Source organism: Hyperoodon ampullatus (assembly GCF_949752795.1).
Source record: "Hyperoodon ampullatus genome assembly, chromosome: 9".
In the NCBI taxonomy this organism is placed as follows: domain Eukaryota; kingdom Metazoa; phylum Chordata; class Mammalia; order Artiodactyla; family Ziphiidae; genus Hyperoodon; species Hyperoodon ampullatus.
The window spans coordinates 95644332-95665875 of record NC_136922.1 but is presented as its reverse complement, the minus strand read 5'-3'; the positions used below and the strand labels follow the sequence as shown (position 1 = coordinate 95665875).

Below are 21544 nucleotides of genomic sequence, written 5' to 3'. Positions count from 1 at the left end.
GTTTTTTAGATGTTGTTATTGAGGAGAGATCCTTAATTATTTTACCCACTTTATTCCTAACCACCTCTACTAATACTTAAAGACTGAGCTTACAACCAGTTAAAACTTGACTCCTCTACATCATTCTTGGGGAGAATCCCTGGGGTTGCCTGCTACAACTTGTCAGTTTGTTAGACATTGTCAGCCACTTCCCTTCAGCTTTCTAGAAGGCTTTGGAATATATACTTTATAGCATGGACCCCTAAGAGAAAAGCCTAGTTCCCCTTTTACTAGTCCAGTAAATAAAATAAGCAAATGAGAAACTGAATTGAGATTTTTTACAGAATTTTCATCAGATGTTCACTCTAGCACACAGGGAAAATTGGGAGCATAGCAAAACATTACTTTAGAAAATACTTGTTAAATAAGATTTTACCCCCATAAGATTTTTCTAAGAGATGGTGTTTGAAACTATCCTGACGTTTTCTTCCAGGTGGTCCTTTATGCTTACCTCTTCAGCTGTCTTCTATTTAATAAGGAAGCCCTACAATACCTGCATATCTTGTTTAGAGTTGGTCTCTTCACTGTGACCTGCTTTATATTCAAAATATCTAAGCCCAGACTCAAAGATACTTTTATGTTGAATAAACATTGAGTAAACCATCTTTTGTTGTAATATTTATATATACCTGTGGACCTACCAAAATAATAAGCCTGCGCTATGTACCCTGGACTTAGTATTTACACATAGTTATAAAAGGGTTTTTTTTTCCTGTTTGTTGTTCCATGAACCCACCAATTAATGTTGCTGCCAGTTTGACTTTCATATGTCTTAATAGCTGTGGCTTTTGATAATTTTGCCCAATACATCCAGCATTTAAATGTTGCCATCATGTTAGCATCACAGAGTTAACTTAGTCATAAAAATTGCCTGCTTAGTACCAAAAATCAAATGCCATTTCTTATCCTTTTTGTGAATCAGTTTATAAAGAATCATTGGAATTTTATGAAAATAAGCAGATTTTTAGACATCCAGAATTATTTTGTGAAGCAGGCTTCAACTCATTTATTCCCCGTGACTTCTTTCATTTCTTCTGTGTGTCTGTCTGCCTGTGTTTGCCTGCCCCTCTCTTTTTCTTCTAACAGCCCCTTTGAACCAGCTGATGCGCTGTCTTCGGAAATACCCATCCCGGACTCCCAGTCCCCTCCTACATTCTGTCCCCAGTGAAATAGTGTTTGATTTTGAGCCTGGCCCAGTGTTCAGAGGTAGTTGGGCTCTTCTTTCTTGTTTTCACCCAAAGCAAACTAAATATAAACAACAGATACTATTTGTGCCTCACCCTCACAGTGTGTGTTTGTAAGTGTGAGAGTTTTCAGTACTAAATTTCTGCTTGGCCTGGCTGGAATGCTCTGAATGTGCGTCTCACACATACTCACTACCACAAGCTTTCTGTATGCTGTCTGTCATAAATTTTTAATTAAAAGCAAGAAAATTCTGAGCTTAGATTTCCATCTTGTTTTTTGTTATATTACTTACTTTTTGGTCTTGATAATTTCTTAAACTCAGTGGGTGACAGTAAATAATGTGGGGAGGGGCTTCTTCAAGTTGAATTTATTTTACTTTAATCCATTTAGGTGATAACCTTGATGGCTGCTAATAATGGTTATCAATTTTTTTGGTTTTTAAAAAAAGTGGAAATCCCTATTATGAGTTCTTACTAGACTTTTCACTTTATTTTTCTGTAGTATGTGTCCTTTTTTTAAAAACGTAGGACATGTATATTTTATATCAAAGGTAGGGAACCTTGTTATAACCTTGTTATATTCACTAACGAAGATTTGTAATATATTTGGCGTATTTTAGCATACTCCAGAAAATTAGGATTTATACTTTCAGTTATGCCCTCATGTGAGCAAAAAGTTAGCAGTATAATTTCACTCACCCATTTTATCTTTCCACTCACCCATTTTATCTTTCCATCCTTTCATTACTGCTTAAACTGATTTTTAAAAATTTAAGTCAAAATTTAGATGGGTGTCTTGCTGTAAATATTTTTAATGAATTATATTTACTGGCTTTTGCTAGTTAGTGTCTTTGAACTTATTCTGAATGTAATGGTGGCATTTCAGATTTTTGCTCTCTCAGCCCAACTTTCTCAGAAAATCCATGGAATGGGCTGGAAGTTATAGAGTACTGAGTAGTGTAATTAAAGTAAGTGATACAATACAGCACTGAGTAGATCAGAATTGTGAAGCCTGGGTAAGCAGTTAAGGCTTCATGATGTTGAAAATTATCAGTGGAAGGCAGAATATGGATTGTGCTCTAATTAATAGACATTCCAGATACCATTTTCTTTTAGAAAATTGTATGTGAGGTCATGGAAATTCCACATGATGACACATGTGGTATAGTAATGAGAAAAGTTCTACACAGTTTTAACATTTAAATGTTGCCATTAGTATTCTGATCCTTGTTCTTTGAAAGATAGTGACTTTTTAAATAGAGAATAGTTATCTCCTTTTTAAAAAAATTGAAGTCTTTTTTTTCTGTATGTGCAAACATTACCTGACATCTCAGTCCTACTTAGCTATACTCAGACCCCACTAGGAGTCATTGCCCTGAACCCCTCTGAACCAGGTGCTTTCTGTACATGAATTGGGATTTTTGCTCAATCAGCATTTGGAAAAATATCCATCAGAAAGGTATGCAACCCTGCCAACTGAGTCCATTTTCAAAGAGTGTACCCCTTGGACTCATTTGGCTGATAGAATTTTTCCATTTGTAGTAACTTGGCTGAGAGGCCATAGCGCTTACCTTGGCCTCATTTTATAGGCAGAGATTTTTCAGAAAGTCTTGAGAAACCTGCTTGGCTTTGTTTGCATTAACTTTGTTATGCAGGTAAAATTTCATCTTTGTTTACCAAAATAAGCCTCCAGGAACCAATGAAAGTGACCAGTATCTCTCACTCTTAAATAGTATATATAGTATGTAGTATAGGATTTTTTAAAATTTCAGTGGTTAATATGAAAGAGCCAGGTAATGTCAGCATTATGGCCATTATTAGAATGTTTCCATTTGGGGAATTTCTATCTTTTTTTTTATTGATAGGCTGTTAAGGTAACATAATTAAAAGTTTATTTTTTATATTCGCTTTTAAGTTGATTTTGCTTCTTGTTTTTTGATCAAAGAAAAAACTTGGGAGTATTTTTTAGTGTTTATCTCTTATTTTAAAAAGATTATTTTTCTCCTAGACTCTGCACCAATAAACAAAGTATATATCTGTAATCAGACGTTTTAAAGGTCATTAAATTGACCAGAAAGCTAAAAGTATAAAACTAAAAGAAATTATAGTTTTTTAATTTAAAGCTAGTCACCAAATGAGGCTCCTTTTTTGCGTGTCCTTTCCAAATGGTATTAGAACATATACTGCATTTTTAAAATAAGTCTAAATCTCCCTCTACCCTCTGCCCCCAATAAGCTAATGTACTTGATCCTCCTTTAATAGATATATTTTTCCTTTCACTAACTTAGGATCAACCACAGGTTTATCTGCCACGCCCCCTGCCTCATTACCTGGCTCACTCACTAATGTGAAAGCATTACAAAAATCTCCAGGACCTCAGCGAGAAAGGAAGTCATCTTCATCCTCAGAAGACAGGAATCGAATGGTGAGAGTATATGATATCTTTTTTCCTCTAAGTTCTGTCTTAGAAGTCATAGCCAAATGTAATGTCACCTTTTAGATATATGATATATAGTGGCATATATGTCCATATTTGACACAGAATTCCCATAATCAAATAAATTTAAGAGCTTATAGTTTTTCGCTTAAAAACACAACACAACACTGATTTTCGCTCTCAACTCTAATATAATTGAGTAAAAGGCAGTTTTGGAAGAGCAGGAATAGTGTTCTGTTTCTAAACTATGGGAAGAGAGTAAGCTGGTATTTTAGGAGGCATGATTAGGCATATATGTTCTAAAGAGTTGGTCTGAAACACAAATATCTACCAAAGGACATTCTTCCGTAATGAAAAATTAGCTGTCTGCTGTAAACTAAATCTATATTAAAAACTAATCATTTTAGCAATAGTATATGTTGGATATGTGGGTCCTTTATCATCCCAAAGTGATTGTATATGTTGATAATTTTTTTTAAGAGAGAGATTGGGTCAGATAAGATACATGAGGAAATTTAGCACTGACTGGGAGAAAGTAATTAGATTATCAACAGCCATAGTACGTTAATTTAACTTTTTGGCCTTTGGAGCCAAAACTAGTCACAAACGTATAGCACTTATCTTGCTCCTAGTAGTCTTCCAAATGGTAAAAAAGCTGCTTTATTTTATTGATTTTAATAATAAAATTTAATAATAGTAACATTTCTGCTCATACCCAATAAGTAATTTTTATTTTTTAATAAACTATTTCCACCCTAATACTGACTTAGGTCTTAAACTTAAGTTCTATATTGTAAGAATCATCCTTCTATTATTCCTCTAGAGTATGGGGTTTTTTTGTTGTTTTCTCCAAAGTTCTTGCTCTCTTCCTAACTTATGTCCCTTTCAGGAATAGGGAAATGTACTTAGTGTGAAGCATAAGATTTTCCCTTTTTGTTTGCCTTGCCTTAACTTTTGCACTATTTTTATCAAGAAAACACTTGGTAGACGGGATTCAAGTGACGATTGGGAGATTCCTGATGGGCAGATCACGGTGGGACAAAGAATTGGATCCGGGTCATTTGGGACAGTCTACAAGGGAAAGTGGCATGGTATGTATGTAATACGGTGACCTTGTCACAAATTATAATAATAGAATATAATAACTTTTATTAAAAAATATCAAAGGGAGTAGTCACTGTTTGCGTCATTAAGCTAATTTTGATCAGATGCAAGAGTCCTCCAAAGGTTTATAACAGAAATTATGGGAAATAAAAACTAGATTCACAGCAGCCAGAAGTTTAATCATTATACTACAGTAATAATTTTTAAAGATGATCCTCCAGATGAGCTAGTCCCCAAGATTTTTTATTTTTATAAGTCTTTCTGCTGGTAATTTTATTTGTATTATAAACCACAAGTAAACATATAAAAAGAGTACTTACCAAAGGAAAAACTGGGCAGTAAACATATTAAAAATGTTCAGTATCACTAGTTGTGAAAGAATTACAAATTCTAAAAATAGAAGTCATTATTGCCTCTCAAATGACTTATATTTCTTTGAAAAGATAACCAAATGGACAAAGTTTTTTTTTAATTGATTATATTTAGAGTTGTGATTGTAATGCTGCTGGTAGAAACATAAATTGCTCTGAATTTTCTGGAGGGCAGTTTGGCAGTATGTATATAGAGCCAACAATTCCATTTGTAGAGCAGGAACAAACAGATGTGTGTGCAAGTATATTCATTAGAGATTTGATATTAATGAAAAATGGAAATAACTTAAGTGCTCATTAATAGAGGAAGGAATAAATAAATTGATAACCTCCATATATGATTATATAGAAATTAAAATGGTATGGTAGATGTCTATTTTATGGAAAAGTGTGTGTGGTATATTTTAAAAGCAGCACGTATAATACCCCATATTATGCTGCTACATATAAATATATATAACATAATTTTTTAAATGACCATCAATATTTTAGTATATATCTTTTTAGGTTGCCTTTTTCATATGTATTTATAAATATTTATACTGCATACATATAAAAGCCTAGTAGGGTATACATTAGTAGGTTAACAATGGTCATTTCAGAGTGACATGATTGTGGGAGATTTTAATTTTATTCCTTTTGCTTTCAAAATGTTTTAAGTTTTTAATTTTAAGTTTGATTTTTTTTTACTATAAGCACTTTATTTGATAATCAGGAAAAATCAGTAAGTTAGTTTAATTATATTGAAATATACATGCAAAAAAGTACACATAAGTGTACAAGTAGCTAAAATTTCACAAAGTCAACACACTGTTCAATAAACAAAACATTACCAGCACTCTAAAAGTCCTCCTTATGCCCTCTGCCCCCAAGGGTAACCACTGTCCTGACCTAAACAGAAATAATACAGGATGTACTCCTTTGTATCTGGTCCTTTTTACTCAATATTGTTTATAAGATTCATTTATATTATTGTATGTAGTTGTAGGTTATTCATTCTCTATATAGTGTTCATTGTGTGACTGTAGCATGACTATCTACTGTGTGATGAGCATTTGAATAGTTTACAGTTTGGGGCAATTATGGATGCTGCTTCTATGAATATTCTTAGTACCTGTCGTTTGGTGAACACATGTGTCCAAGTTGGTTGGTATATACCTAGGAAAGAATTGTGGGGCCCGTAGGTACTGCCAACAGTGTTTCAAGTGGTTGTACCAATTTATACACCCTTTGGCAACGTGTAAGAATTGTACCTGTTTCACATGCAGTTTTGTGTTTTTTAAATAATTTTCCTAAGTAAAAAGTGACAAGTTATCCATGGATTTGAAAAGGTGTTAAATACTCTGATAAAGAAGTCTGCAGTTTTCTATTTTGGCCAAGTTCCACTGGGCCTGTCTACTGCAGTTTTAGCATTCAGTTAGTGAATGCATCTAATTTAGTGTTGTTAAATAACTAGGAAATTATCATGGGTGTTTAATTGGTTAAACTAAATATCCGGGGAAAAATGAGATTGGCTGTTTTTTTGGATTGGTATTTTGAAATACTAGTATAGGAATATTATTGTTAATTTAGTTTTTATCCTTAGAAAATTAATGCAGTTTAGGAAGTTAAGGTATAATTTATTTGCAGTTTTATAATGGTATAGTTTTAAGGCTGTGGTAATTAGTGAAAATACCCTAGGTTTTTTTATATTTTTAAATTTTAAAAATTGGAATGACATTTGGAATGGCAATTACCTTTTAGGTGATGTGGCAGTGAAAATGTTGAATGTGACAGCACCCACACCTCAGCAGTTACAGGCCTTCAAAAATGAAGTAGGAGTACTCAGGTGAGCTTGTGTGAATCACGTTTTCCAGAGAAGTTATCTTGATCAACTTGTGTTTTCCAGTGGTAGCCACTGTTAGCTTTACAGATTTACTTAAAATGAATAAAACAAAGTTTGTCTGAGCATATTTTGTCTTTAACTGTATTCTTTTAAGTGGTATGCAATATTATATAGTACAGCTGATAGAAATATTAATCCTAGAGTGAATTAATGGAAATATAGTGTTCTGATTACGAGAAGTAATACTTCCACTTATGGAGACAATGCTCTCAAAATTCTAAGCTTATCAGAACACATTTAGAGATTGTATCAAGCCCTGGAACTTGAGGAAAATTAACAAACTAGAACATGTCCAGGCAAGGACAACTTAGGTGAGGAGGATTCTGGAACTGTAACTTAGGGAGAAAATAATCAACAGAACTGAGAATATTTGGGTCCATAGAAGGCTGTTATGTTCAAGAGGATATAAACTTACTCTGTTTCATTGCAGAGAGCAGAACAGGGAATCCAGTGGCGGAAGTTGTAGGAAAATGATTTTTTCTCAACCTAAAATTTTACTAATACTAGAACCACTTTAAAAGAAAAAAAAGAGGGCACTTTCCTGGTGGTCCAGTGGTTAGGACTGCAAACTTCCACTGCAGGGAGCGCAGGTTCGATCCCTGCTTGAGGAACTAAGATCCCACATGCCACGCAGTACAGCCAAAAAAATTTAAAAAAGAAAAAGAGTAGTGGGAACAGGCTACAGTCTCAGTGATAAACTTCCCATAATTGAAGGTATTTAAGGAATCTCTAGTTGCGTATCTATGAGGTATACTAAAAAAGATGTATATGAAAAGGGTAGGATGTTAGACTAGGCAATTCCTAAAGTCTCATCTAAATTTATCCTTCTGTTGGCTTTTTTAAAAACACCTTTTTCTGACTACATCTTATTAATAAGTAGACTGCTTCGGCCCTCTTTTTTAACATTTGCTAAAGTTTATCAACATTTACTATTTACTGTCACATTTCTTTTTACAGGAAAACTCGACATGTGAATATCCTACTCTTCATGGGTTATTCAACAAAGCCACAACTGGCTATTGTTACCCAGTGGTGTGAGGGCTCCAGCTTATATCATCATCTCCACATCATTGAGACCAAATTCGAGATGATCAAACTTATAGATATTGCACGGCAGACTGCACAGGGCATGGAGTAAGTTCCATTCTGTTAAATCTCTTGTAAGTTACTTTTGAAGACCATTGAGGATATTTTAAAGGTTTTAGCTATTATACTTTTGACTTACATTTTCAGTTACTGTCCAGCAACATGTAGACACTTTTAACTAATGGCTAGCAATATGATATTAAGAAATAAAATAGTCTCTCTCTAGTATAGTCTTCAGAACATATATCAAATATTTGATAATAAATATGTGACTACAAATTTCTGTTTAGCATGCTCTAATTTAGCTAAGCAATAAGGGTTCAAAAGACAAAAATAGGCCAAAAAAAAAAACCCCACTAAAAAGTCATTAACAATTATTGAAGTATATAAAATGATTGTTAGTTATCCTTTCAAATTTTTTCCACGTACCCATATTTTCTATTGCAAAATGATCATCTGTGTGAAATAAAGTAAAAGTAAAGTAAAATGAAAGTCCGCATTTTGATCCTTTTTGAGGATTTCAAGTTGACTTGTTCATATCCATTGAATTTTGCTGTGTAATTTAAAAGATAAAAAGTTACTCTATAAAATTTATCATGGGTCAACATAGGAAACTGACTACGAAGGATAAATTTTGCATGCAAGTACAAATAAACAGGTAAATCAAAAGGTAAAATTAAATAAATTTTGAAAGCACTTTGATGAAAAAATTTAAGTAAGTAAAATATGTTTGAAAGTTCCATAGGTAGTTTAAAAATATGCATGTGTCTTAAGTTAATTTAACATTTTATAGTATACAAATGGCTTTCACATGCATAGGCCATTATGTCATTTAATCTTTGTAATGTTATGAAGTAGATATTTTTATTTTATGTTTACAGGTAAGGAAACTGAGGCTTCTAAATGACTTGTCTAGACTCCACATTTAATAAGCAGCAGCAAAGGTGTTTAAGTCAGGACTTTTGACTCCCAAACCATTATTCTTTCCCCATAACCACTATAACCACTATACTGCTTTTACATTATAAAATTAGAATAAAAAAGGTAAAAGAGTATACATGTACTGATGCCTAAAACTCTGACTCAGGATCATTTGTAGCAAATAAGCATAGAACCAAGACTCAAAACCAGATCTAGCTGTTAAATCTTCCCACTGTCCTACCCTCTCTGTCTCAAAACTAGGCAATATATCTGTAATTTAGATTGTTTATAAACCTGTATTCAGCCAAAATCCTTATTGCAGCAAATTATTACCTTATTCAATAACATTACCACTTATCCAGTAGACTTAAAACATCCCACCTCTGAATCTGAATCTGTTCAAATCTGAAAGATTATATTAAAATCTTGCAAAGAGGGACTTCCCTGGTGGCACAGTGGTTAAGAATCCGCCTGCCAATGCAGGGGACACGGGTTTGAGCCCTGGTCCGGGAGGATCCCACATGCCGCGGAGCAACTAAGCCTATGGGCCATAACTACTACTGAGCCCATGTGCCGCAACTACTGAAGCGCACCTAGAGCCTGCGCACCTAGAGCCTGCGCGCCGCAACATGACAGGCCACCACAATGAGAAGCCCGTGCACCGCAACGAAGAGTAGCCCCTGCTCGCCACAACTAGAGAAAGCCCGCACATAGCAACGAAGACCCAACGCAGCCAATTAATTAATTAATTAATTAATTTAAAAAAAAATCTTGCAAAGAGTAAACCTTGGCCAGAATGGTAAACATTGAGAGAGAAACAGAGCTTGTTCTGCTCCCACCCCACCAGTCTCTTTGCTGTTTCTTCAGCAGGCCAAGCATGCTCTTTCCTCAGGGCCTTTGTACTTGTTATTTTCTTTTGGAGATAAGTACTCATGCCACAAATATTCATAGAGCTTCTCTCTTTTGTCTCTGTTCAAAAGTTGCCTTTTAAAGGAAGCCTTCTCTGATCACCTTATATAACATTTTCCTGCCCCACTCTGTCACTCTGTACCCCATTCTTGTTTTTAACGCCCAATTCCATATAACATATTTGTTTATTGTCTGTCATCCCCACTAGAATACAAGCTGTACAAGAGCAGGGGTCTTGTTTTGTTCATTGTTTTATCTCTAATGCCTAGAACAAGGCCTGGCCTATGATAGATACATATTACAAAAATTTAAAAATGAAACCATGATTACACACAACTGCATATTATTGATAGATTTACCTTCCAGAAGAGAAGGTACATCCTAGTCATATCAAAACTGAGAAATGTCAAGAAAAGGAAAAATAGTCAAAGAAGTAATAAAAGAATAACAGAGGGGAAAATGCTTTTGCTATACACAGAGGCAGCAGAGAATAGTATTAAAAATTGTTTTAGAAACAGTAAGGAGGCAGTGAAGTGCCAGTGTCGATTAAGGTAAGAAGTGACAGGAGAGAAGAACACTATCAACTTGGAATCGTTCTGTGGTCTGGGGGGTAGTTAGTTAAGAGGCAATATTTTCCCATTACTTTACAGTTTGGGATCGATAAGTATAAAGCTTTACAGTCAATTAAAATACTTTGCTTACATTTTAAAGTAACACTTACTGTATGATGAGTATGTCTGGCTATGAATGTAGATCATCCCATCAGTTTATCCTATATTTTAATAGCTGAAAAAGTATTAATTATAAAATGTAAGCCTTCTAACAGATTATATTTTTTATTACCAGCTTAAATTTAATCAAAGAAGATACATTTCCCTTCGGTTCTTTATAAGACAATATATACAACTGGGGTTAAATGTACCAACACATCTTTAGTTTCTGAAGGCTTTGGCAGATTGCAGATCCTCTTATTAAAGTGGCTATGTGATTTTCAGGTTAAGGTGACAGGTTTTTGCTCTCTTGAAACGCCACCAAAACTATAATAATGAGAATTTTTTTGAAGCATGAACATATAAAGACGGAGAAAACAAAGAGGAAGAAAAGAATAGCAGTAACATTTTAGAAGCTAGAAAGCAGATGGAGAAGTGATAATGGACATAGTACACCCAAAAAAACTAAATTATTAACTGACTGTGGAAAAATGGAAACCAACCTGATTTGTACCACAGAATTCTCAAGTCTCAAGAATTGGCACTGTGGGGTTATCTCTGGAGGAGAAAGAGTACATAAATGAAAAGGCCTGTCTGAAATGTTTCTCTAAATCCCTTCTGCTCTGTGACACTGGGTAGATACCCGATCCCTACCCTGGCAGTACACTGGAAATGTATTCTCTGGAGAGGGGAGAAACTCTCTGGACCCAGGACATAGGGGGAAATGGGGGTGGGGGGGAGGTGAGTGACTGCTTACTGAGTGATGAGCGGAGAGTTCCCCTGTGCTCTTTTCATTTGCTTCCCGGACTGCTGGCAGCCAGAGCTTCCCCTTCAGGCAGGAGATTGGAAGAGTTTTGTCTGAGGAATCTTACCAGCCAAGAGTAAAGACCCAAAGGTAGTGACATCAGGGACTCCACCTAGACGGGAGTACATGGGAGTTCAAACCCAAGAAGCCCATCTGCGTGCTCAGAGCTTTCTGTAGCCTTTAGTCTCAATCTGAGTAAAGACAAATTCTCTCTCAATTACCAGATATCAGAGGGAAAGTCTCTGATGCCAGTGAGAGAGAACAAATGGGGGAAAAGGTAACTAGGAATAAACAAACACAATGCAAGGAGAAGAGATACCCGCCCCCCCCCAAAAAAAACCCTATCACTTTTCTCAGAGATAAAAGAAGATTTTCTATCTATGAAACAAGAACAGATGCTTTATAAGGAACATTCAGATAACAATTTAAAATGTTAAAATGCTGATATTTACAGTACACTGGAAATTACTTTCCTTGCAATTATTAAACTTTTAAATGTCGGGTCCCTCTTCCCTTGTCTTCCACCATCATTGCACAAAGAACAGAACCAGCTAGATGTAGCTGACCAGTAACTCCACAGACTATTTAAATAGCTGCTTAATAATGTACTTCTGCACAGTCTCATTTCAAAATAGTCTGCCCCCTGCATGATTTCCAGATGCTGTTGAAAGTGATCTTTTCTACTTTGCAAAATTGACTCTAAAGTCACAGGGTATAAGCAGAGTAAGAGCATCCTATCTCATTGTATAAAGTATTGAGGTCACAGTCATTCATAAGATAAAAACTTTAGTAATTAGGAAGGTTGAATCATTGGGACTTTCAAATATGTCACCTTTATTGGATTATAGAATATAAGCACACGGTGAATGAGTGACATTTCTCCTGTGTGGTTCTGTTCTCTCTCTTCAGTAAACGATCATTTCTGATTCCTAGGTTAACTTTAAGAGAGCAGAGCTATTCTAGTAGATGATTAAAGACTCACTCTTAGGAATCAGGGTTCATGTAGTGTGTTTATCATCTTCTCACCTGATAGTCATTGATTCAGCCTAAGGGCCAGGGTATTTTAAAGAATAATGTTACTAAAGAAATTTCAGGACTCGTCAGTCTATCATGCTGTTTCTTTGCAGGACTTTTCATTTCAGTCTAATATTTATTTATAATTTTAAATTTAGCTTTATTATAAAATTGACTAAATGTTAAATCAAGGAGGCACAAAGAAAAGGTTGTGGTCTGTTGTTTACTCACAGGAGTGTTATATTCTGTATATAAGGTGATTAAAAATAATTTGGGGATAAATGCTCACAGTTTACTTTTTAAAATAATGAAGCGTATGCCTCCTTTTACTCATAAGTAAACCTATTTATAGGAAAGATAGAAGGATCAATTGAAGCTGAGAAGTTGGTGAACATGTATTAATGATTGAAAATAATTCTAATTAATTGAAGAATAATTCTAGCAAACGTCATTTTCTGGTAGATAAAAACAGTAATTGAGACGAGGATGCTGATAATCACAAACAATGCAAATTAAAAGAAGTACACTATTTTTTACCCACTGGAATTGGGCAAATTCCTAAATTCTGGCAAGGTTAAGTGTTGATAAAGTTTAGGGGAATTGCTTACTGGGACACTCCTGATGCAACCCAACCACCCTGGGGACATTTTGGAAGTATCTGTTAAAATGTAAAGTGTCTGGTCTACCCACAAGAAACACCAGCTTTTGCTCCAAGAGATGTGTATAGGAAGAGATGTATTACAGGAAAATATATAATAGTGAAAAATTGGAAACATAAATGTCCATCAGTAGAGGACTGATAAAGTTTGGCACATATGTGCAGGGAAAGAATATATAGCAGAAATGAATAATACATGTATCAACATCAGCTTTACAATATGTCCAGTGAGAAAAGCAAGCTGTAGCATGAGACCACTTAAAATTTTAAAAACAAAACATTATATATATATATTTTTAAGTCTTACATATATGTATGTAGAAGTATTAAAGCAAAGATTAGAAGGTATATGCCAAGCTCAGTAGTTGTTTTCTCCAGGAATGGCAAAAAGGGGTCAAGATGGGGATAGCTATCAAGGAGAGAGGGGCTTTAGCTTTACCTATATAAAATTCTTGTGGTTTCTGGCTTTTAATTAAAAAGATTCTACAGTTGTGTTTTACTTTCACAACCTTTTTACAGGTATAAATTTTTTAAAAAGACAGGAGGCAAATGTGTAAAAATTTAACTGGGTTAAGTATGGTGAGAATAAGTGATTTCTACATTAGCCTTTGTTGCAGTTTTTCTTCATTTCAAAATATAAGGTATTATAAGGAAATGCATAATCATTATAGAAAATTTAGAAAATGTAAACATAAATAAGCACCAATACTCCACTGAGAGAGAAGTATCATTAGTGTTTTGATGTGTAGTATTATGTATCTTTTCAGAATTCTGTATTTTAATACTGTATACAGTGGTTTGTTGTGGTTTTAAATATGGAATCACACTGGTTTTACCTTTTTTTTTTACTTGCTCTTATTTTAGACATCTTTACTGATCAATAAATATTATGTTCTGACTCCAGCTCTGATACTACTAGTAACTCACTCTTTTTTTTATACCAACTATGTTTTGTGGTTTTTTATATATACAGTGATATATTTAGCAATTACATAATACTTTGTGCCAGACACTGTTCTGTGTACTTTATATATACTATCTCAATTAATCCTCAACAACCCTGTGAGGTAGATCCTATTATTACCCCCTACTTACTGATGGAGAAACTACAGTTTAAAAGGCCAAGTGACTTGCCGCAAGCCCTTTGGCTCCAGAGTGTATTTCCTTAAACTCTACACTGTTCTGCTTCTTGAGTTTAGTCAATCCTTTCAACACCTCAAGTGAGCCCTTAATGCCGTGCAGCAATCACACTTTCCCTTCCCTGGTTTTTTGCTCTTCCTCTCCTGTAGACACTGTCATACTTCCTTTATCCTCAGTTCTCCAACACCTCTTCTCCAAGAACTGTCAGCTGATAACCTTGCTTGCCATTTCATTAAGAAAATTAGAAGCACCCACCATAATATCTACCTACCTACCTACATTCATGCTCAGTTTTTCTGTTTTATCACTAAGAGTAAAAGCCAGTCCTTCAATTTGTGCACTAGATTCCATCCCCTTTCTCCTATTCACTGACATCTTTTGAGTGGCTCTCTCCTGTACATCATCAGATTTTCCTTTTCTACTGGATTTTCTCCCATTTTAAAACATCTTTCTTATCATGCACATTTGGAAGAATGCTGACAACTGTTGAACCTAGGTGGAGGGTACCAGGGTATTTATTGTACTCTTCTTTTAATTTTTCTCTATGATTAAACATTTTCATAATAAAAAAGTTGTGGAGGTCCCTTCCTTGATCCCACTTCCCTCTGAAGCTATCACCTCATTCCTCGTTTCTCATATAGTAAAACTTCTCAACAGAGTTGTTGATACGCACTCTCTAATTTTCTTCCCTCCCCTTTTGTCTTGGACTCCACTCCAATCAGGCTTTTTTGCCCCTGACCCTTCACTGAAATATCTCTGAATAAGATAATTACCATGTTGCTAGATCCAGTGGTTAACTACTCAGTCCTCAATCTTTTTGACCCATCAGAAATATATAATGCATTTGATCACACTCTTTTTCATGAAACCTCTTCTTAATCCTTTAAACTCTACCACCTGGGAGCCTTTTCAAATGACACATTTTAGGCAACCACCCCAGATCTACGGAATTGAAAGCTGCATTTTAACAAGATCCCTAAGTGATTTGTATGCATACTAAAGTTTGAGAAGCACTACTTTAAATCATATTCTGATTTTCCTTCTTACTGTCTGTTCCTTCTCAGCTAGTTCTTTTTCAACTCCTTAACCTCTCTAAGTCTTGGAATAGTCCAGGGATTACGTTCCTTTGGTAATCCCATCCAGTTTCGTGAGTTAAAATACCATTTAATTACCTTTTCTATGCCAGTCTCCAACCAGTTCATTTCCTCTGAACTCCAGACTGTCATATCTAACTGTGTGCTCAACATCGCTTGATTGTCTAATGGACATCTCAAATTTAACATGTCTAATTCTGAGCTCCTGATCTTCTTCCTCAAGCCTGCCCTTCCAACAGTCTTTCCATCTCAGTAACTGACACCTGTGTTCTTAGGCTGCTTATGCCTGACATTTTGTACTTAATTTTTGACTCCTTTCTTTTTCTCACACCATACAACCAATCTATTAATCAACTCCTGTTATCTTTCTTTAAGTTATCTATCTTTAAAGTGTATCTAGACTCTTACAACTTCTCATCACCCATTCTGCTATCACCCTGATTCAAGCCACAGGTATCTCTTGGCTGGATGAGTGCTTTGCTTCCACCCTTACCCACCCTCAGTTTCCTCTCGGCACAGCAGCCAGAGTGGTCCTTTGAAGACTTGGGTCAGATTACGTTGCTCCTGTGCTCCTCCAGTGTCGTCACTTTTCACGCAGAAAGGAAGCCCAAGCCCTTATAATAGTCCTTGTCATGTGACCACCACCACAACCCTCCCTCCCCCACTGCCTGTTTTACTCCCTCTCTCAGCTCACTCACTACTCTTCTCCCTCTTGCTCTTTCTGTTCCAAGCCACTTTGCCTTCTTTGCCATTCTTAGAACATGGGAAGTGCACACCTGCTGTAGGACTTGACCCTTGCTAGTCCCTCTGCCTGCTGTGTTCTTATCCCATATTTGCATGACTCCCTCCCCTCCTTTGAATCTTTACCCAAAATGTCCTTTGTAAAGAGGCCCTCCCTGGCCTAAAATGACAACCCCCTACAACTTAGCATTTTCTGTCTCCCACCTATAGAATACAGTATATTCTACTCATGCATCTTTTTTATTTTCTATCTTCTATACTAAAATGCAAGCCCCTTGAGGGTAGGGATTTTCTGCCTTATCTCCAAGACTTAGAACAGTTGTTGCTTAGCACATGGTGGGCTTTCAGTAAATATGTGTTAAATAAATGAAAGAACCTATGAAGGTGAACATAATTATTATCTCCATTTTACAGGTTAGGAATCCAAAGCTTAGAGAAATGATGTCATGTACCCAAGGTCGTATGGCTAGTAAGTGATACAGTTGGAACTCAAAGCGAAATCTGTACACTCAAAACCCATCCCCTTTCCACTATGCCTCTCTGGTCGTGTCACTTAGGTCCTCTGGGCTCTGGTTTTCCCATCAGTATAAGTGGAATTATTGCCTTTTTGCTTGCCTCACAAAGAAACACAAAGGTCATAAAACGAAGTGATGTAAAAATATCCTGAGAACTTGAAAATGCTTTACATGTACAAGAGGGTGATAGTAATTCTTTGTTTTCTTATAGAAGGTTTACAGTTTTTGCTTTTAGTTTTAGTTCTTCAGCCCACTTCAAGTTGGTATGAGGTAAGGGTTGAAGTTTTTTTTCCCTCATACGGGTATCCAATTGTCCCAGCAACATTTGTTCAAATATCTATCCTTTCCCACATTGAGCTGTCTTGCTCTTATAAATAAACAAATATCATGCTTCTGATTTTATGTATTTGGGCTTATGAATGTTTGAAGTGAACTTAAAAAGAGAGAATAGCATAGTTTTTGCTATTCCATCAATATCATGATATTCCATGTTTACAATACATTCTCATTTATTCTCTTCAGGCCAGTGTTGTACTTAAGAAACTATGATGAGAATATTTTCCAAAGAGGGATTATACCCCCTCTAATGCAGGTCCCAGATAGGAAACAAAAAAGACATACAAATATCATATTCATGGACTAGAAAACTCAACATTGTTAAGATGTCTGTTCTTTCCAAATTGATCTATAGAATCTATAGGTTCAGTGCAGTCCCAGTCAAAGTCTCAGCAGGATTTTTTGTAGAAATTCACAAGTTGATCCTAAAATGTATATGGAAATGCAGTGGCTAGAATAGTCAAGACAGTTTTGAAAAAGAACAAAGTTGAAGGACATTTAGTGTGAGATTTCAAAACTTTCTATAAAGCCACAGTAATCAAGACACTGTGATATTGGCATAAGGATAGATGTGTGAGTCAACACAGGGAGGAAAGAAAGCCTACAAATATATCTATTATGTCTATGGTCAGTTGTCTTTTTTTTTTTTTTAACCAAGATGCTAGGGCAATTCATGGAGAAAGGATAGTCCTTTCAACAAATGTTGCTGGGACAACTGTATATCCATACAGGATAAATAAATAGCCCTTTCCTGATACAAGGCATGAATATTCATTCAAAATGGATCACAGACCTAAGACTAAAAGGTGAACATCTTAAACTTCTAGAAGAAACATAGGAGAAAATCACTGTAGCCCAAAGATAGGCAAAGATTTCTTAGGACACAGAAATTAAGAACCGTAGAAGAAAAAATTCGTAAATTGGACTTCATCAAAATTCAAAACTTTTGCTTTTTTGAAAGACATTGTTAAGAAAATGAAAAGACAAGCCACAGTCTTGAAGAAAATGTTTGCAAGATACATTATCTGGTGAAAGAATTGTATCCAAAGCATATATAGAACTCTTACAACTCAGTAATAAGACAAACTACCCAGTGGAAAAATGGGCAAAAGATTGGAGTAATTTATTAAAGAATATAAAAGAATGGCAAATAAGCAATGCAAAGATGTTCAATATGTGAGGCATTAAAATAGACGAGGTTCCCCTGCACACCCGCTAGAACGCTTATAATCAAAGCCAGCAATACCAGGTTTATTAGCAAGGATGCCGAGTAACCAGAATTCTTATACATTGCTGATGAGGATCTTAAATGGTACAACCACTTTGGCAGTTTCTTTTAAAATTAAAATTACCATATGAGCAATTCTAATCCTACTGATTTCCCCAAAAGAAATGAAAACAAATCAGCAACAAAGATTTGTACATGAATGTTTATAGTATGTTATTCATAATTGCCAAAAAACACAGCAACCCAAATGTCTGACAGGTAACTGGGTAAGTTATGGTATATCTGTACACTCTTAATACTGCATGCAGCCAGTGTGTGAATCTCAGGATCATGCTGAGCCAAAGAAGCCGTATGTTTTTGTTTATGTGAAATTCTAGAAAAGGCAAAACTAATCACTAGTGACAGAAATCATTATCAATGGTTGCCTGAGCCTAGGGTGGGTGTTATTAATTGCAGAAATGTGTGAAGAAACTTCTAGGGGTGATGGATATCCATCTTGATTGTGGTTGGTCTTTAGACAAGTGTATATATATGTGTTTGTGAAAAACCCTTTAAACTGTGCATAAAAATTGGGTGCATTTTGTGTTGTATACTAGTTATACCTGTCAACAAATTTGATTTTTTTAACGCAAGAGAAACTGAAAAATCTAAGTAAAAATAGAATTTAGGCCACTATAGAGCACAACTGAAAAATGTGTGAACTCCATGTATTAAGGATTTTAATTATTTTAAAGTGGTAAATGATTACTGACTAAACAGGAGTAGCAGAATGGCATTCCCTTTGGTCTTGCTCACTTCCCACATTGTGGTTATGAGGGCTTGGAGGGCAACAAAGTAGAAGGGAGACCAGAATTTGAAACTGTATTTGGGTAAAATAACACCTTGTCACCACCGTCATGCATACCAGTCCAGTCAACTGCTAAATTCTCTATTGGTGTCAGGGGAGAGATTTAGCCTGCTGGGTGAAGACTGATGAACTTTTTTGAAATTGTGTAGCATTAGATGAAAGAGGACTGAAGTGCTAATGTCTGTGTAGGCCAGTCATTTGGTTTTAGAAATAGTAGAAAATACAAGAAAATAGCAAACTTGAGTGAGAGATACTTGAGGCTTTTATAAATAGACTAGACTGGTAAATGCCTGCACCTACAGATGATGTAGGCATAGTATTTGAATTTCAGCAAGGTATTTGAATAATATTTCTCATGATATTCTTGAGGATAAGATGGAGATATATAACAAACGAAGAATTTAACTAGGTTCATAATTGTATTATTGTCATACCTGAAGCTCTTAAGCTAGGAGATTTTTGTCCTCCTTCTCTTGAATATGACTGCGTATTTACAGATAACTTAGATGAGGGCATCATTAGCATGCTGATCTTTTATAACTTATTTTTTAGTGAAAACTAAAATTTTAATAAGCTGAAATTATAGGTCATGTCTACAAAATACGAAATCTTATCCAAGTCCAGAAAAGAGAAGTATACAAATGTTGGATGAGGGAAATGGTTTTGTAGGAGCAATGCAAGAACAACAACTCTCTAGGGTTGTAATTGAATATAATTTTAATAGGAGCCAGTAGAGTGACTGTGGCTGCCATAATAATAATGGCTGGTGCAATAAACATTTTTTCCCGCTGTAAGGAAGATGAAGATGAATTTGGGTTTTGTTTTTGTTTTTTCTGTTTTTTGAGATTCCAAATGTAAGTGAGATCATACAGTATTTGTCTTTCTCTGACTTATCTCACTTAGCATAATGCCCTCGAGATCCATCCATGTTGTCATAAATGACAGGATTTCCTTCTTTTTTTATGGCTTATTCCTGTGTGTATGTATGTGTGTGTTACATTTTCTTTATCCATTCATGGACACTTAGGTTGTTTCCATGTCGTGGTTGTTGTGAATAATGCTGCAGTGAACATGAGAGTGCAAATAACTCTTTGAGATCCTGATTTAAATTCTTTTGGATATATATATACCCAAAAGGGGAATTGCTACATCATATGGTAATTCTGTTTCTAAGTTTTTGAGGAACCTGCAGTCTGTTTTCCATAGCAACTGCACCAATTTATATTCCCACCAACAGTGCATAAGTATTCCCTTTACTCCTTGCCAACATTTGGTATTTCTTGTCTTTTTGATAATAGCCATTCTAACATATATGAGGTGATATCTCATTGTGGTTTTGATTTGCATTTCCCTGGTGATTAGTGATGTTGAACACCTTTTCATGTATGTATGTACCTGTTGGCCATTTGTATGTCTTCTTTGGGAAAATGTCTATTTTTAAAACTAGATTGGGTTTTTTGCTACTGAGTTGTATGAGTTCTTTATATTTTTTGGGTATCCCCTTATCAGATATATGATTTGCAAATATTTTCTCCCAGTTGGTAGGTTACCTTTTTATCTTGTTGGTGGTTTCCTGTGCTGTGCAGAAGCTTTTTAGTTTGGTGTAGTCCCACTTGTTTGTTTTTGCTTTTGTTGCCTTTACTTCTGGTGTCAGACCCAAACAACTTGTCATCAAGTCCAATGTCAAGGAGCTTACTGCCTATGTTTTCTTCTAGGAGTTTTATGGTTTCAGGCCTTACATTTAAGGGGAGGATGAAGATGAGAATCTCACTCTAGTTTGTGTTGATCAGATCAAATCTAGAGCATTGTATTTCCTTTCGGGGCATCATATTATGGTCTAAAAAGAATGTTGAAAAGCTGAATCTTGAGTAAGACCTTGGAAGAAGCAGTGTAGAGAACAAATTTTACTGGATGATTTGCCAGCTTTAAGATTAAATTGAGTCTGTAGATGGACACTTTTTCTTTTACAAGGAAGGAGGCTCCTAACAGAAACCTATCAAGAGAATGATATTCATTTAGTTTATAGCATGTTTTTTCTTTCCTGCTACTTTTATAAACTTATAAGGTTCTACTTAACATCTTCAAAAGGTAAGAAGGAGGTCCAATTTAATTGTCCTATGTAATGGATAGACCTTTGCATCATCTATAGCAAAGTCAGTTTATTCTTGTTCCCTTCCTTACCCTCAATCAGTTATGTGGTTTTTGGCGTCTTCCATTGTAACTGGTTGGTGCTTAGGAAATTATGGTTTAGTGTCAGCCTAAATAGAATTATTTAGGGTAGTAATTACTCTGGAATATTAGGTAGGGATTGAGGTATGATACCTATCCCATTTTTCCAGCTGGGGAATTTAAGTCTCTTTTCTTTCCAACCTTCCATTATATAGACCTGGATTTGTGTTCTTTTGCTGCTTTTGTTATAGAAGTGTTACAGAAAGAGTTTATTAAATGAGATATAAGTTAGTAAAGCAATTTCTAAACAATAGAGGATTACACAAGAATAAAGTAGTGTTATTTCAAGTT

General features: G+C 35.3%; 1 protein-coding gene across 3 annotated transcripts in view; it reads left to right on the top strand.

Annotated features, from left to right (window-relative positions):
* The window catches only part of BRAF (B-Raf proto-oncogene, serine/threonine kinase), a gene marked incomplete at both ends in the record, with an annotated part of 154030 nt that overhangs the window by 107388 nt on the left and 25098 nt on the right, over positions 1 to 21544 (top strand). For all 3 annotated transcript variants that reach the window (XM_079710944.1, XM_079710946.1, XM_079710945.1), the window contains 4 exons: positions 3512 to 3648; positions 4634 to 4751; positions 6879 to 6963; positions 7978 to 8154. In XM_079710944.1, the coding sequence (XP_079567070.1) occupies positions 3512 to 3648; positions 4634 to 4751; positions 6879 to 6963; positions 7978 to 8154 (517 nt within the window). The remainder of the gene's footprint in view (positions 1 to 3511; positions 3649 to 4633; positions 4752 to 6878; positions 6964 to 7977; positions 8155 to 21544) is intronic.